Raw genomic sequence first — 18711 nt, forward strand, 5'->3', positions numbered from 1 at the left:
GGAGCCTGTAAGAAACACGTAAAAACCATGTAAATGGAAAACCTAGAAGTTGCACGGGTGCGACACCGCACTAACGAAGCTGTCTTCTTGTGAACTTTCCGCGCATCCACAACGACAAAATAAAACTAGAATTGTTACTGCACATGCAGGCGTCCCAAGCTTACGTCTCTAGAAAAGAGAAAAATTAATTCTCGGACACGTACGTATTTATTCATGAAGGACCATGAAAGCGTCACGTGTTGTGTGAGTTCAAGACGGAAAGAGCCCTGGTGACCGAGTTTGAACTGACGCGGAGTTAGGTTAGGCAGGGAACCATAAGGAACACCCAACGACCGTTTCCTCTCGAATGCTTTTCAATGCTGTTTTAGGCTATCTGGTGTACTTTCAAAGCTCTGTAGGTTAATTTTAGGTTGCGCAAAAAAAAAATTTATCTGTTCGGTTATTCTAGAGGAGCTTGAGTATTCTCGAACTTATTAGGGCTTTTTTGTCCATTTCCCGAAAACGTTAGGTCTTACCGCCTTTCCGAAAATGATAGCTGACTTTTTTTCGGTACGCAAAATGACATTTTTAACAATCCGAAAACAACAAACATTAAACTTCTCATATCGCGAAAGTTCGAGGTCACAGTTGTGCCCCTGAACCGCTGAGAATGAACGAAACATCATCGATTTAGAGCGTTAAATATTCCGAAACATGCACATTCTACAAGTAAGATTAATACAACTAAGTCTGTCCTTGCATGTTCACTGTTTCTTTGTTTTTTGTTTTGTTTTGTTTTGTTTTGTTTTGGTGATTTCTACCGTTTTGTACTTTCATTGCCATCACTGTTATCCCAGTCCCTTTATAAGAGCATACCAGCCTTGTGATTGCCCGATCTCCAACAAGCAGGAATCAGCGGTCTTCATGTTAGGTACCAGGTTCTCTCGGTTCTCCCGCCATGTTTGGCAGTTCGTTGGAACTTGCATCGAACTCGAGCTCTGTTTTAGCGGGCCAAAATCCACTCTACCTTCGCTTCGTCACCGTGCACGGTTTCAAGGCAAAGTTTACCGTTACCCAGAAGTTGAAGATAGCGATTACAGGCGACAAAAACAACAGGTAAGCAAGTTTTGCATAAATTGAACGAGCAGAGTAAAGTAACGTCAAGATACGTATACATTTCGTTTTGCCTTTGGTTGTGAATGTGTCATTATCAAGGAGAAGTTACATTGCTTGTGGAATCGACTTTGGTGATGTTTACCTGCCGTACATAAAGAGCTTTATTGTCTGTTATTATCTGTTCTCGATAACTGAGCATGAGCATGCGACATTTGTTATTGGCTTATATGCACCTCATGATTCTTTCTGATGCATGCTCTTGTAAGGTTATGTTGCCCTCTGATGTGAATGCTAGTAAGCTAAAATGTAATGTGCCATCTTCAGCAGAGAAATTTCTCTTATGCTAGAGTAAGTATTCTGAAGTTACTCAAGTGTCTACAGTTGTACCTACATGCAAGTTACAATATGCTGTTATACACAACTGTACATGGACATTGCACCCACTGGTGCTGATACTGTAGTAAGTTAAATGTTGTGGTATTTTCTTTCACAAAAAAAACACTATGATACTTTATGAAGAGGTATACATGTACCTCAAACTGTCGTGAAAACTACACAGGACTTGAAAAAAGGAAGAATAACTTGCCCAGGCAGGAAAATCTACTTGTCTTGGATGACACAGTATAGTCAATCGATTATTTCATAACAATCAATAGAAATTAGTCAATGATATCAGAAATCAATAAAAGGATTTGTCATGAGTCATCGATTGTGATCAAATTTTCAATAAGCATTATCAATTTTGCTGATACTAGCTTATCTTTTAAGCAACATTTAATAAGAAAGAAATGAACAAAAGATTTAAAGTGAAATATGAAATCATGAATACAACTGCATAAAAACATAACATTGTATCTCGTAAACAGAATATTTTGCTGGCATACATGTATCAGGGACTATGTTTTGGGGGTTTTTGGTAGTGCCTTTGAAATCTACATAAAAAAAGTTACAATCAAACACTGTGTTGAGGGACAATTTTTCTACAGTTTAGGTGAACTAACAAAGAGAGACCAACTTTCAATTGATTCTCTAATGACTGATAAATTCGGTAAAATCAAACTGATAACTTGAAACTTTTCTAGCATGTGAGTACGAATTTCTTTCAATTGATTGATAGCACTGATAATGCTTACATTAATTTCAATTTATTGATTTATATCAATTTATGGATCAATTTCAATCGATTACCTTACCCTGGGATGACCAGAGAGCACTTTAGAGCCCTGTCACAGCTGTACATTGTACTTGTATGAAATTGGGCTCATACCAAATACATGTAGGTTTCATGTGTCATGCATCTGTTCATGCATCTGTAGCAGGGCAGGAAAAAAAAATGTAAGTCACTTGCCCAGTGGGCCAGTCAATTTCAGTTTTCACTTGCCCCACTTAAATATTAGTTGCCAGTGTGGTGGCCAGTAAGGAAATCAGAGGACAAATGCGAATGAAGTACACTCAGATTCCAAACTAATTCTTGCTTTCAACCTAATAATTAACTAATCTTTAGGTGTTAAGTTTTGAAATGGAATGACTGGAAATTATCATTTATCAAGCTGGCATTTTTAGTCAGACTCACAAGACTACTGACGCTACATTGTAATTTCACTTGTCCACTGGGCCACTGAACTTCTATTTTCGCTTGCCCAAGAGCAAAATTTACTTGGCTGAGGAAATCAGACCTGGGTTTTTTCCTGCCTTGAGTAGATGACAGATAACATCAAAATGTGGAAAAAACAAAAAATAGTCACATAAGCCATTACTAGAGTGTGTCACAGAATCTGTGAATTTTTCAGGTGTGTGTCACTGATGTTTTTACCACATTTTGATGTCTTCAGTGATCTATTACTGAACAGATGCACAACAACATAGAATCTGTCTGCTTCGTAATACATAACAAAGAAACAAAAACAAACTTTTATGACATCATCTGTACCTTTGTCCACCAATAGAGCATAAGTGCATGTAAGAAACAATCAAATTGTGCCTGCAAATAACTTGACTTATTATTTAAACATTGTTTGATAGGAGTTTGATTTATTGTCCATGATTATTACAATGTAGGAGACAGTGAACATTGAATAGTTACTGCCATGGATTTTGAGTTTAGTTCTTCTACATCCTCTGACATTCAGTGCCTTCCAATCAGAGATGCAAATTTTTTGTCACACAGTAGCTACAGATGTAGATGTATGATCTGTTTGATTGATGAATATTCAGGGCTCAAAATAATGGCCGGTCAACGGGCAATGTCTGGCCAGAATGGTGACTTGACCGGCCAAAAACCACTCGCCGGTCATGTTGACCAGTCATGTCATGTTGAGACGGTCACGTTGTTCATTCTTGAATAAACAATCAAATCCCCAACTGTAAATCTGAGAGTTTTTATCTCTTTTTTATCATGACCTCTAATGAAAACATACACCAATGCATACATGTATCTGTTCGAATGGCTAAAGACCATTCGCTTGCTGTTTGTCATGCGTTCAAGATCGATAGGAATGCCATTCGAGCGACTGGGGTTAAATCTGTTCAGAAAAATATTAAGCCAATCTTTAAACGGTCTAGCAGTGACTGGAACAAACAAACTATATTTGTGGGTTTAATTTAGCTCACATTACGTGTACTTGATTTTTTCGTAAATATCTTGACCAGTCAGAAATGAGACGTGACCGAGCTAAAATTACTTTGGCCGGTTAACATGACCGGCTACAGTCCGATTTCAAATGTCACAGTATAAATTGGAATGATAAGAAACAAAATAATAACTCCAGTGTAAAATTCGCTGATTGATATCATACACAGAATTTGCTGATTCATACTCAGACATAACTTATCTTATTTAACGAAATGTTTTATGTTACTTGTAGGATGAAGTAAAATTGAGAGTGGTCAATACATGTATACTCCTTGGCATTGATGCTTGATCAGGAAAAAATCAGCCACTGAGAAGTCTACAGTACCTATGACTCTATAAGGGGTCCGAGGTCCATTTCTTGAAGGCCCTGGAAACTTTTTGGGCCCATAAAGCCATCTTTAATTGAGCTGTGTCTAAAAACTAAGAGCTGTATATGCCTGAAACTTCTTGTGTGAAGGAAACCTCTGTTCATATTGAGAATAAGCGAATAAAACAGCTCTGTAAACATAAGATTTCAGATTTTGGTATGGCTTTCTGGGTGCGAAAACTTTTTGGGACCTTCGAGAAATGGGCCCTTGGTGCATTACAGTCTAACATGGTGACCTTCAACACTTTCTGGCATAAATTCAACCACTTTAAACATTATTTTCAATGCTTTGAAGTATCACCTACACTGTACCTGTGTTAGTGAATTAGCATTAAATTTGAATATCTTAGATTGCTAGGTTGATACTTATTGTTCAATACAGCAGCTATAAGATTTCATCATAAAAAGCAACGGCTATGTTTACATACATGTAGTACCAGAACAATAATTTATTAACTTATGATGTGTTATGGGAACTATGGTACTAGATAGGCCTTTCAATTTCAACAGGTCCCTATGAATTTTTTTTTTTACAGTACAGTTTTTTTTATCACAAAAAGGAAAAGTAAAATTTTGAATATTGTTTACAGTGAATGTTTTGTCAGGGGTCCAAAATGTTTGTCCTGTTTGGATTCTGTACAGTTTTGGAAAAAGAAGGAAACTGTGACTTTGTAAACATAGCCTAAAAGATGTCAGAAGCCTTGTTTTGTGTTATGCAATGTAGTATTCCTTTGGCATGAATGTTTTTATGATGAATTTAAAATGTCAATCTCTATCTTGTGGTAAATGTTTTTTCTCCCTATTTTCTGTTATTTCAAAAGAACAATTCACTCTATGAAAAAAGTTGATCAATATTTCACACTTACATTGCAGTAATTTTCATAATAAGGTAAAGGTAAAGTCTGCATATGAGCCACGTGGCCCAACAGACTGGAGCTTATCCCGCTTTCTGTAGCAGGAAGCGACTAGGACTATTTCTACTTCCCCTGGATGAGATGCCAGTCCATTGCAGGGTTACCCCACCATTAAATTCGCTGGTACCCACTTATACACCTGGGTGGAGAGGTACTGAGAGTAATGTGTGTTGCCCAGCAACACAACAGAATGTACCTGCCTAGGGCTTGAACCCAGACCGCTCGATCAGGAGTTGAGCTCACTACATGTAACTACGAGGCCATCGTGCCTCCCACATTTTTCATAATAATTAAGGCTAATTTAATCCTACATTAATTACTTAGTAAGGAAAAAAGTTTATTCATTCATTTTATGACAAAGGTATTATCATTATGTTACATTTGACTTTGTGAATTTAGTATATATTTAAGACAGGTATCCATTTGCAAACAATTTTAATTTAGTAATACGCCTAAATTGCAAAATTTTCACTCGTTGTAGCTGACAACAGTATAGTTCTTAATCATTTTACTATTTATGAATTAAATAGAGTTGAATATGACATGGTTTTGCACAATCTTGAAAAGGTCTTGAATTTTAGTAGTCTTCTTGAACAGTGCTTGAATTCGGTTAAAGGAGCTCAGTCATGGTATTTTAAAATATTTTGGCCATGCACAAAATTACATTTAAGTCGTCTTGTTATGGATAGAAAGAAAAGAAAACATGTTTTATTTGTTGCAATGTGTACATTGTAAACCTTATTCATGGCATATAAAAACTATTTGAATTTTACTGAGTTTGTTCTGATTGCAATAAATTTCTGATTCTGTATAAATTTGCATGTTTTCTACTATTATAATTAAGGTCAACAGATTTGATTACAATAAAACAGTACATTCCATGTATTTTTCTTCAAGTTATTATTTACAAGTTATTTATCATACAGGGTTTCTGCCTCCCTTTTTCAATTTACATGTTATTTACAGGCTCCCTTTTTACATTTCCAGGTTATTTCCAGGCTCCCTTTTTTAATTTACATGTTATTTACAGGCTCCCTTTTTCAATTTACAGGTTATTTGCAGGCTCCCTTTTTCAATTTACAGGTTATTTACAGGCTCCCTTTTTCAATTTCCAGGTTATTTCCAGGCTCCCTTTTTCGATTTACGTGTTATTTGCAGGTTCTCTTTTTCAATTTACAGGTTATTTACAGGCTCCCCTTTTCAATTTCCATGTTATTTGCAGGTTCCCTTTTTCGATTTCCATGTTATTTACAGGCTCTCTTTTTCCATTTACATGCTATTTACAGGCTCCCTTTTTCGATTTGCAAGTTATTTACAGGCTCCCTTTTTCGATTTCCATGTTATTTGCAGGCTCTCTTTTTCCATTTACATGTTATTTACAGGCTCCCTGTTTCGATTTACATGTTATTTACAGGCTCCCTTTTTCGATTTACATGTTATTTACAGGCTCCCTTTTTCCATTTACATGTTATTTACAGGCTCCCTTTTACGAGTTACATGTTATTTACAGGCTCCCTGTCTTGATTTACATGTTCTTTATGGGCTCCTTTTTTGATTTCCATGTTATTTACAGACTCCCTTTTTCGATTTACACGTTATTTACAGGCTCCCTTTTTCGATTTACATGTTATTTACAGGCTCCTGTTTTCATTTTCCATGTTATTTACAGCCTCCCTTTTTTATTTACATGTTGTTTACAGCCTCCCCTTTTTATTTACATGTTATTTACAGTATTATGGCAGCCTCCCTGTATTAAATTTACATGTTATTTACGGGTTTCCAGGTTGAATCACAAGATATTTACAGGCTATTTACAGTATTTGCAGGCACAGTTTACATGTTATTTACATGATCTTAGCCCTTTGCTTTGAAACATTTACAGTGTTTTCTTCATCATTTACATGTTTCACTTGAAATATTTACATGTTTTTTACATGAAACCTCCAAAACATGTAAAAGGGGAAAAATCATGTAAATTAATCTTTACAGTCTCTTTTTGATTATTTACATGTTAATTACATGTTATTTACATACTCTGTAAATTTTCAACTTTTCCAGTGACATCGAACTCAAACAATAACTCTATAGTTTTTAAATATGTTTAAGATTGATAAATGTTTGAGAGCATATTAAAAGCTAAGCTGAAAATATGAGATTAAAGCAAAAATAATCAGCAAAGTTACGATGACGCTTTCTTTAATCAACTTGGAATAACGATTTCGATTTTGTTGATCGAGCTATCAAAACTCCTTGTCTATTTTCATTTTCGCAATGTAAAAGTTCACTATGCTTATGTTGAAGAAACAAACATGATGTTAGTAGCCTTTTTTGCGTTCGTGAAATTTGTTACAGCATCTCAGCACAAAAGATAACGAAAGAAATCTTTGTCAAGACTTGTTGACAATTGAAAACACCGACTCGGACTTGAAAGTGCAAGAGCTGTACTATGCAAATGAGCTAATTGTACGCGTCAGACTTTCGTTTCAAAAACTTTTGCAAACTCACCAAACAAGCAGAAACAATAAGAAACCATCAAAACAGGTTTTGGTTATGATGAACCATTGTCTGAGAAGCTCACAAATTAACTCGATTCCAGAGTAGAGAGTTTTCTTGCTATATTCTTAAGTCAGAACAAACGCAAAAACATACGCGTAAGCTTACAACTAGCGTTAGCAGATCTTATTATTCATTCCCAGCGCGAGATTGAAGTCTTGTTCTCGACCCTGAACAACCCACCTTTTCCGTTAGCTCAGAGCGTAAAACTACGTATAAGCGCCCTGGTTCGTATTCCCTGCCTTATTCCCTACCATCGCTGTGAAAAATACGCAAGGGAATCTCTTAACTCTCACCATTTGATCACGCAACGTGACAACATCCACGCGAGAGCCCTCGACATGTGCTTGAATCCGCGCGGATATATGACGTCAGGATGGCGCAATTTGTTCTAAAAATAAAAAAAATGTCCCATATCATAGGTGCACGCGAATCCCGAGACTTACGGTCTCCGTGCCCGATTATGGCTCCTGTTATTACTAAATAGGAAGTGATAGAGACCTTCGTAAATTAGGCTCACTTGGAAGAAATTGAGGTAAGGGTTACGTGTATTTTTGGTAAGGAATGATTTGACCATTTCTGTGGTGAATGACATGTCCAAAGAAAGGTTTCAAGCCTGGAGATTGTAGAATTTGCACAGAGAAGAGAAAAGAGTGAGAATAGGCCATGTTCGATATAACAATGTTCTAACATGGCTCCGAGGCTTTCAGGACAAGCTTCTTTATTTGGTGTTGTTTCTTTTTATCCAAGTCTGTTTTGGGAATAGGCCCTTTGCAGGATCCGGTCACATGGTACGGAATTAATTACGCTGGGACGCAAGTTACGCAGTGGGACTTTCAAAACAAAGGAACTCGTACCAGTCCAGCCCGATTTTCCTTTGTTTTGGAAGTCCCACTGCGTAACTTGCGTCCCAGCGTAATTAATTCCGTACCATGTGACCGGATCCTGCAAAGGGCCTATTGAGAGACAAAAGAGACTTAAAATATTTACAACTTTGACCCGAAAGCCTCGGAGCCAAGTTAGAATATTCATATATCGAACTTGGCTTATTTTAAAAACACTCCTGCAAATAGGTAATTTGCACGATGGTGTCATTTGACTGCAAATAGCAGAGCCATTCCCTTCTCCTGTTTCTTATCCTAATTAGCACAGTCGTTATTTTTCGAGTGATTTCTATTAGGTAAATATTGTAACAAAGATTCCTCTACAGTACTGCAGAATCGAATTTAAAATAATTTAAAATATGCTACCCTATACGAAATTTCGTCAGCCAGCCATTCTTAAGAAACCTTTAGGTGAGTACGTTTCCTGCTATTTATCGCATTACTTTTAGATACTTTCATCATATCTCACCAACAGAAATGGAGCAAGTCTCTTAGTATCATAGTTAATACCTGAAACAGTCATTAGTTATCCAGATGAGCTTCTTATCTCTACTAAATAGCTGACATCTGATGGGGTCGCTTTCAGTTGCGCCGAGACTGAAATAAAAGCAGATCCGAGAGACGGACTAGAAAGTCCAGAGGATTACTGAGTACAGTGACTATTCGAATTGATTAAAGAAAGCTGATTATTTCTGCTTTATTCACATATTTTCAGCTAAGTTTTTAATGCGTTCTCAAAAGTTTACCAGCCTTAAACATATTTAAAAACCAGAGATACATGAGTTCGATTTACGTTTTCACACGAAAGTGGGGAAGTCCAATTTGTCATGCTTTACCGACTGTACAAAACACGCATCGGTGGGCCCTCTTATTCATCGACAACAGTCAATTTATTGGATATTTACACAAACAAACTGAGCAGCATCTACAGACATAATCTTTATTGTCACTTATTGGGCCTTGATAAAACATCAAGCGTTGCTCACAATTCAGACGAAACTCAAACTTGCAATTATTTTATTATTTTATATTTTTTTTTTACTGTTCGGTCGAGATAGACTCTGGTGAAATCCTCGCAGGCGTGTGGCAAGAGGAGGGAAACTTTGAAGTCCTGAAACGCTGCTATATCCAAATATATCCAACTAGTTTTTTGCTGTGTTTTGGAAAAGCTGTTAATCTTCAACGTATGTGAAACTTAGAGTGGAGTAATGTGGAGCTCTTGTAAAAGAAGATGCCGAACACAACTTGGTCAGTGATATATAAAGCGGCACATAACTAAATTTGACGCTGTCTTACTTCACTCAAACTGGAGCAGCTTACGACGAAAACACTGAAGCAAAATTCTGACAGACATAAAAGTATTGAGCTGTGGGCCAAAAGCATCAAACATTTCGGAAATTTCGGACGCCATTTTCCCGCGCTACATTCGCAAAAATCCTCGCAACATGTACGCGCGTGTGCCGCACGGGATGGCGCAATTTGTTCTAAAAATAGAAAAATTGTCCCATATCATAGGGACAGCTCCAAAACAAGAAATGGCGCTCGCTTACGGTCTCCGTCCCCGATTATGGCTCCTGTTCAAACAAGACTTTCTAAGATGGTAAGTCGGGCTGTAGCTAGACGTGCTACTACGAGTGTCGATCATTATCGATAAACCCATAAACAAAATCCCTTCAAAAATCATGTTTAGGGAAACTGTGTCATCCGTAACGATCATAAATAGCGAATCAAATCCTTGGTCTGGTCATAAAAAGGGTAGTAAAATCGCAGATTTTGGTCATCAATAGGGTAAGGGTTTTGGGAAGCGGGCCGCACACCCCAAAATTTTTTTCTGAGAGTACCCCTCCCGGGCTCTGGGTCTGCAGTCTGAAAATGTCTCACAGGGACAAAGGGGTACATACCCTACAATGCTTCAATTAGCACAATGTTATAATTAAGCAAGCAACCGGAACGATTGGATCACGGACTTAATACATATACCTTTTGTTCTACCGGGGAAACGCGCCCCATAAAATCTAACCTGACCTGTGACACCAAAAACCTCATCTAAATGATTCAGTGTAACCGCTGTAATTTGCAATACATAGGAGAGACGAAACGATGTTTAAAAGACCGATTTAATGAACACCGCCGTACCATAGATAACCCTAACAACAAATCTAAACCTACTACAGCCGCAGAACATTTCTTGTCCTCTCCTAATCATACTGCTAACACTGCTAACAACATGCAATTAATCCCCATCGAAAAGACATTTTCCAACCGAGACTCTTTCCGTAAGGCCAGGGAAGCTTTTTTAATTCAAAAAGGCAGAACAGATCCCGATGGTCTCAGAACATCCGCGAAGAAACATATTAATTGTTTCTTATATTACGTTATTTCATTATTATATTTTACTATATGCTTATCCTTAATTTATACTGTCAATTAGTTTTACGTATTTCCGGCATTACGAAAATCTGCTACGTAAAAACACGTCCCAATGTAAACTTCTCATTGTACTTGAAGAAGGCTGGTTTGGCCAGCCGAAATATAGTATACCTTCAAAAAATCATCCTACGTTCAGGCGTTCGCTCTGTTGGTCCGCCGTGGTCCCGAAATAAATTTACTCTTAGTAAGACGGGCTCTCAGATACAATTCGCTGTGGATTTGGCTCCATGGCCAGGTTCCTTTTGCCTTAATAACTGGAAACTTTCGTTGTAAAACTTCCAGTTGGCTGACTGGGATACCAATTCCCTAATGACCGAGCTACACTTCACTAGGTTTGGGGTTTCATTGCCATACTTCTCTGTATAGATGGCCACAGAGGTGTTATAGGCTGTAGTCCATTGTTCAATGTTGCGAGTGGGTTGCCTTCGCACGTTCGGGACCATAGACACAGCTGTGTTGCCGTCATTGGTTTGAAATTTTACGGACATATTGGTTCTCATATTCATTAACATGAAATAGGGTGGCAAAATCCACATACTCTTTAGCCCAGATTTGTTTTCTGATTTTCTCAGATACTTTTTGCACTAGCGGAACACTAGCCGAGAGAAAGGGGTTCTTACTCGTAGTGATCTGCTCTGCTGGTTTGATGATTCCTCCCGTCAAATTCTCTATAATTTGGGATGCAGAGGCTTGCACCACTTCTTGGTTTCTTTGGGTCGCAGTCCCCAATGCACGGCGTGTAACTGTTGGATTTGGAGAACCCGAGGTTGCTGTGGGATCCGGGACGAACTGTATGCCAGAAAACGTTAGAAGTGGGGTGTGCTGCATCACGCTTCTCGATATTATGCTGCCCAAGGGTTTCTGAGACTGCAGTCGCGACGGCTTTGCTAATAGAGGCGATCAACGCGGGAGTAAACTTTGTAGTCGCATTTGGTGGCGTCTGGTCCTGCTGAGCCTTTACACGTCAGCGGCTGGCTTGTTGCCTGTCTTTTACGGGGTGGCATTCTGTGTTCTAATGTTGCAGATGAAGAATGTTAGACTTAATCGCTTGGAAACAGGCGCTATGGTGGCTATGCCTCTCGACATTTTACCGGTTAAAGTGGGATATCTAATTGACACGGCAGCTCTAACCATAATGGCTCGTGAAAAAAACTGCCGTACATGCGAGTAACGGCAGGTGTATCAAATACAGCGGTATTATACATGAATGGCGCGGAGAAATATCTCTCACTAATGCCACCGCGTGGCCATCGACGGTTTTATCACAGAAATCATTGGATCCCAGCTCAAGAACGACCACTTCAGGAGCGTAATTCCAAATCGAGTGTAAATCATAGCGCATCATTTTATCAACTGTGCGACCTCCAATTCCCAGCATCGACACAACGCATCGCTGCGCCAAGTCGAAATTCAGAGCGAAGTGGTTGTTTCCTCCTGATTTAAGTCGAATAAAATGTTTTAGCCTCCTGACCAAAGGGGGGACAAAAATGAGAACCCGAGGATTGGCAGTGGCAACGCCGGGCGAGGCCATGTAATCAATAATATAGCAAAATAGATGATACTTAACTTGCTGAAGCAGAAAAGTGTAGTTGGTTTCGCCTTCAATGCTTAAGAAAAGGACGATGAATATACCAGCTACGCCTTATAACGAAGAGTTACATTGCAAGATCGTGTTACTATCACCTGACCGGAGGCCTGAACGTTCTGAACAGATTCATTGACCACAGGGAGCATAAAATCATTTACAGTGAAACCTGTATTAAGCAGACACCGTTGGGGCCCTCACTAGTGTCCGCTTAATACAGGGTGTCCGCTCTAAGCAGGTTCTAATATATTGTGCCATGATAGTTAATTATTAACCCTTTTGTAACTAAGTGTAACAAATTGTAAGATCAAAGACTGCTCACAGCACAATGTCCAGTCAGTCAATGCATCAATCTGGAATAGCTTAAAAACGATTACGCTGAACAATGTTAAAGGAGTCTGAGCTGAGCTTTCAGAAGTAAAAAGCCCTTAAAGTATCCGTTATTGCAGGTTTTGTACAAGAAAATGGCTTAATATTGGTGTCCGCGTCCGCTTAACAGAGGTGTCCGCTGAATGCAGGTTTATTTGTGTTTCGAAGCTTTATTCACTCAGCTAACGGTAGAAGACTAAACTAACGATTCAAAATACATAATTCATATGTACGGCAGAAAGTCCGCTGACAATTACAGCTACAGAAATTTACACATCGTAACAATTTTACAGTAAATGTAGGAAGAAAATTTTTGGACTCAAGCTGGTGTCCACTTAATAGAGGGTGTCCGCTTAATATGGGGTCCGCTTAATACAGGTCTTACTTTATTTGCTAAATAAATAGATCGTTTTCACTGTCACGCAATAAAAGAATAAATCGAAAACCATCCAGTGGAAAAAGCTATGAAATTATGATGTTATAGATGATAACTAAATAAGCCACTTCTCCAAGTTGGCGGCCGGAAAATAGTGTAAACATCTGGAACTTACTTTGGCTATCTAGGCGACTGATTATCAGTACTGATCAAGCAAGCATTTACATAAGCACTTTTCCTAATTCTGTAACTTCTAAAAAGGCTCAAAATCATGGGATAAGTATATATTTTTCGACAAACTCGATCATAGCCTTGTGTCACGCACCTCCATAACCCTGAAATTCAAAATGCTCTGGATTCCAAACGAAGCACGCTATTGAACTGTAAAATTGTAAACAGATATAAATATACCGCCTCTTGTGCCTGATGAGGATAAAAACTTTGGTGGCTCTTTAGTTTTGGATTTTAGAAAGTGATGACGTCACGTGAAAACGATCTATATCCTTTTAGGTGCAACGTTTAGCTAGCCTGTCAACAAACAAAAAAACAACAAAACAAACCAAAAGCGGCCTTCATTTCAATGTTATGAAGAGTTATGCAAACGGCCATTATAAAGGCTTCTACTCATAGCTCTAGTCCATAACGATCAGTTCCTCGTCTTCTGGTGGAAGAAGATAGTAAGTGTTTCCTCTGTGACGATCTTCAAGACATCTGCGACAGATTAGGTGGAAACATCGCACTGGGCAGGAACATAGTGCGGACCAGTTTGCCCTCAGATAAAGCAATCCCTCTGCTGATGAGATAAAAGAGTGAGACGAGACGAAATGAGTCTCGTGTTTTCAATGAAGAGGGTCGATTATTCCTCCTCTTAATGTTCCTTTACGCTACCGCGCCTTCTCGTTATTTGGTACCTCCAATTCACCACAGACTTTTTAAGATCATTGTCCTTGATACGATGGAACCGCGGCCTACGGCCACCCAAGTTACGGCCACCACGTTACTTCAAAGGTCAACTAATTCTGGCCCAAACAAAAGCTCGGTCAGTGAATTTTTTTTATTTAAAGAACTCTTTTAATACGGCCACTCTGTTAACTGTACACACCGCACCACTGACATTATTTCACACCCTCTTCTAGTGGTTTAGTACTTAGTTAAACAACGATGTGAACTTTATTTAGTTTTTTTTTTTTGTGCTGCAGGAAATACTTACCTACGGACCATATTAACACGGCACCATTGAGAAAAACAAAGACTAGGTTGATAAACGTAGAGTTGTTTTCTCCTTGATTCCTGCTGACGTCAGGTTGTGAATAGATTGCGCCGAAGCTAACGTTGAAGAATATTGTCCAAAGCGCAAACGTTTGGAGTCGATCTTCAAATTTTCCTTTCATTGGTCGAAAGATGGTGTATGCAATTCCAGAACAACCGGCTGTGATCAAGGTAAAACCAATCCGAGAAAGGCTGTCGGACTCAAACAGAGGGATACATGCGATTAACGCAAGCTTTCGGTACATCTCCACAATCTCCCAAAACCAGCGGCTCTCTTCATAATTTTCGAAAAACACTCTGAAACCAAAAGCCATTTCGTCTTTCTCAGGATCACACTTACGGTACTTGTAAATGGGAAACAGCAGCAACAACGGAAAGACAGCAGGATACAGCGCAAAGACAGCTGCAATGGGCCAGAAGTTATCGTGTAGAGTGGTAAAACACTGGATGGAGTAATCAGCCTTCAGAAGAGAAATACATTCGCTTCCATCTTTGTCGAAGCAAACGTTCACACAATTTCCAGGCAAGGGCAGAATGTCAATTATCTTCTTACTTGTGACTGGGTATGACAAAAGGAGAAAAAGCAAAATATTTCGATAGCACGACTTCTTCAATCTTGAAATTTTCTTCTTTTTTTCGGAGGATTCTTGGGAGGATTCTTGGGAGGATTCTTCGGAGATGGAAATCTCCAGTTTGTTGATGTGTCGCTTTTTCAGGACGAGATAGAGCATTATCAGGGAAACGACCAAGGCATTAATAAAAATGGCTAAAATAAACTGTATGAAAGGGTCCAGTCGAAGGAAATGATTAATGCAGCTCAGTGGTGCAAACTGCAAAATGTTTCCCTCAACAAACTTCAACCATTTTTCCATGGAGATGAGGATTACAGGCCAGTGGACCCCAACCAAAGCCGAGAAAATGCCAGCAACAACTTGATAAAATCCAATCACGATCTTGCAGCAGGACATGATGACATCTGCCACAGTACGAGTATTATTGCTTCTTGTGCGTTTGGAGTCTCCCCAGAGAATCATTACAAACAGCAAAGCGAAGAACACAATCACTGCAACACATGAAATGACTGTAGCAATCATGCTTGGACATTCCAGACATCTGTTAAATCGGAAGAAGTGATTGTAAGAACAAGTTGCACATAAGGTACCTTGGTATCCGACCTCACACGCTGAGCCAATTCCACCGTTGCAGGACCCTGGATAGGGGCATTTCAGCGGCTTGGGCAATGGGCCATGAAATATCGAGGAATTTTTATTGTATTCGGGTCCAATAGTGTGAATATTTACAACGAATTTCGTGTAATTGTCCATCGTCGTTTTGTTGCTCCACTTCCAGAAATAATCTGGTGCCAGTATTGCTGTATCGTTTTTACAAGTAAGGCCATAATCTGGGCAGGACGTGCAGGGCCCAAAACGATCCAGGCGATAGAAATTATGAAGACAACTGCATGCACGATAGCCAGCGGTCTCGTTAGATCGGGTACCTATTTAATATGTAAGAATTGTAATCATTAATTGAGATACAAACTGATGAGTTATCTATCTTTGGGTATACACAAGTTAGTGTGGCTCAGCTTGTCGGCATCGTAAATATTGTAATTGCTAACGTTCTCGCAAAGCGCAACATTTCGCACGTTTGGAAACTTGCAACATGTGCCCACCTCTGAACTGCTTTTGTTGCCTACTTCTGATAAGGCGCAATAAGGTGTTGACACACGCTGTTATTTTTTGTACGGAGTGCTGCTCGTTCTGTCGCATGATACGTCTGTTGGTCCAATTTGGAGTCAACGTCAGTATTCCTCAGTGATAACTTCAGTGGTATAGACAAACTCGAAATTGGCCTATACTGTGGGAGACCAGAGAATTCCTCCCATCATAAGAATAAACTTCTTCGTTTAAAAAGACTAACATTACCCCTCATAGCTAAATGTTGAAGTGAAAGGCTAGTAAATGAACGGAAGAAAATTATCCGATGCTGAAACTATATTAATGAGGAAAAGAGAGCAAATATCTAGCAAAAACGGGAAGTGTCACGAGTGTTTTGTCCTAGATAGTAGAATCATAGGTTCAGTAGGTTCATAGATGAGTGATACACGTACTTACATACCGTAATTTACTCGAAGAACGCAGAGAGCACGACTTCAAATAACGATTTAACCGCGCTTTTTTTTTTTAACCGGGTTCCTCTGGTAATAACTTGTTTCAATATTTTTATTATAAGTATTTTTATTCAGCATGCTCACTTACCGTACGGGCATGCACGGCAGTCGGCTGCGCTTCTTCCAGGATGATCCGTTTCTGGAACGTAAGTGCCCGTGCTGCAATTCTTGCAGTCAACTTGCCCCATTTCATCCTGATAAAAGCCTCCTGAAAAAAAAGGTGATAGTCGTTTAAATTTTGATTGAGGACTAGCACTTAATCGGTCAAAGAGTTTTTTTTATTATTGAACGTTACACATGCGTAGCATCACAGACACAAGGCTTGGGACTTGCTGGAAAAATAAATGTAGGCCACATCAGACGCTGAAAGTTCAACTAATCCAAGTATGATGGGCCACACGACTTTTTCATGCATATTTCATCAGGTTATACTTTTTATCTTTGAGGCTTTCGAAAGCTTATTCAAAAACACTTTCATGCTTGTTCTTTCAAAGAGGGGCATAGGGTGAAATAAGCTAGTCTGACGCCATCATTTACAAGGCTACACGCATATTTGTGTTCGTGGCCCCATTTTTCGACATAGAACGCACAGTTACCTGCTGGACATTTCAAACAAGAAGTGGCTCGGTTGCTATAGGTACCAGGCATGCAAAACCCGCAGTCAAAGCATTTATGGTGAGGTTTGGGAATGGATCCGCATTTAGTACATATGAAGCCTGAATTACGAAGACCATCCGTATAATCAGCTTGGTCATCGTACAGGCGTATATGGAAAGACACCGACGGAGCACACTTCCTGAAGAAAAGAAAAGAAACATCTAAGATATTTAAAACACTTCAAGAAAATCTGAAAAAAAAAAGAGCTGGTTTGATGTACTGTAATTCGAAAGTGTAACGACAGCGGCGGTATTGTTTTCAAAGAAAATGACAGAATTATCAGAGACCAGAATGAAGTGGCTCAAACGCTTACTGATTACCAGTGCGGAAGAAATAAACTATTATATAACAGAACCGAACGCAGGAATGACGGGCGCATCTCACTAAAGTAAAACTAATCAGATTAAGATGAAAGAGATCATTTCTGTCGAGGCTTATCCTCAACAAGTGTTCCTTTACTTTTTAGTCCGTTTCATTCGACGCTGTTCTTGTAGCTCAGAATGCTGCAGCGCGCCTCGTCGTTCGTGTTCGAATACCATGTGCTTTATCGCTTTAAGGTCATTCCCCAGTGTTGCATTGCTCATCCCTGGTGCGTATAATTTCACGCGTGATTAGCGCGCGCGCAATAAAAAATGGCGACTTTTCTTTACGGCTGGACCTCGCCATAGAGAAAAATCGTCATTTTCTCGCAAACGAGTATGGTGAGCTATCATTTTTTTCTGTTGTTTTGAATTGAGTAATAAATTTTTCTGTGTAAAATAAATATGGACCAATTCTCAGTGTAGAACAAAAAACAATCGCCAGAATTGTGAATTTAGCAAGCAATCGTGACTACCGTCATGGTGCTGTTATAAGGATTTATTGGGTATAAAGAAGGTGCTGTTGCTCCTAAACGAACATGGGGACCCCTCATTTTTATTTAAAAATTTAAGTTCCTATAATATAAACAATTAATAGGCAAAGTTTCACAAAAATCTCAGTGGAGGTTCTATTTCAGCTGCGGCCCGCTTCCCAAAACCTTTAGCCTACCTATGACCAAAATCTGCGATTTTCCCTATCCTATTTCTGACCTGACCAAAAATTCGATACTCAATTTATGGCCGTTGCGGCTGGTACAGTTGCTCTAAACATAATTTATGAAGGGCTTTTTTGATGGTCTTATCGATGATGATCAAAAAGTAGCTTCTTCTAACAAACATACTTATTTCAAGACAAACTTATTTCAAGACCAAGCCATACCCCCTTACTAACCAAAAGAGCCAAAATCCATACCCTATTTATGACCAAAACGGCCGAAAAACCATACCCTTTGGGGTCGCACATACCTATATAGCCCATATAAGGAAGTACCCCCTCCCACCCCCGGGGGACGGTACATGGCGAATATCTGAGTTACTCATATGGTTA

General features: G+C 39.1%; 1 protein-coding gene and 1 long non-coding RNA gene across 2 annotated transcripts in view; one reads left to right on the forward strand and one right to left on the reverse strand.

Moving 5' to 3' along the window:
- Positions 1-741: 741 nt before the first annotated feature.
- On the forward strand, positions 742-5893 carry LOC149101621 (uncharacterized). The gene is made up of 2 exons (XR_016202840.1): positions 742-1095; positions 3960-5893. It is a non-coding gene; the product is annotated as an uncharacterized LOC149101621 (long non-coding RNA).
- Positions 5894-12979: 7086 nt separating this feature from the next.
- The window catches only part of LOC110053235 (uncharacterized), a 47430-nt gene continuing 41698 nt past the window's right edge, over positions 12980-18711 (reverse strand). Inside the window, exons 20-23 of the mRNA XM_089275671.1 lie at positions 17244-17443; positions 16736-16855; positions 14416-15972; positions 12980-13998 (exon numbers count right to left, since the gene is read on the reverse strand). Coding sequence (XP_089131797.1) covers positions 13838-13998; positions 14416-15972; positions 16736-16855; positions 17244-17443 — 2038 coding nt within the window. The 3' untranslated portion in view covers positions 12980-13837. The remainder of the gene's footprint in view (positions 13999-14415; positions 15973-16735; positions 16856-17243; positions 17444-18711) is intronic.

The sequence above is a fragment of the Orbicella faveolata genome, unplaced genomic scaffold (genome assembly GCF_042242905.1).
Source record: "Orbicella faveolata isolate gen_17 unplaced genomic scaffold, um_ofav_v1 contig_37, whole genome shotgun sequence".
NCBI classification, from domain to species: domain Eukaryota; kingdom Metazoa; phylum Cnidaria; class Anthozoa; order Scleractinia; family Merulinidae; genus Orbicella; species Orbicella faveolata.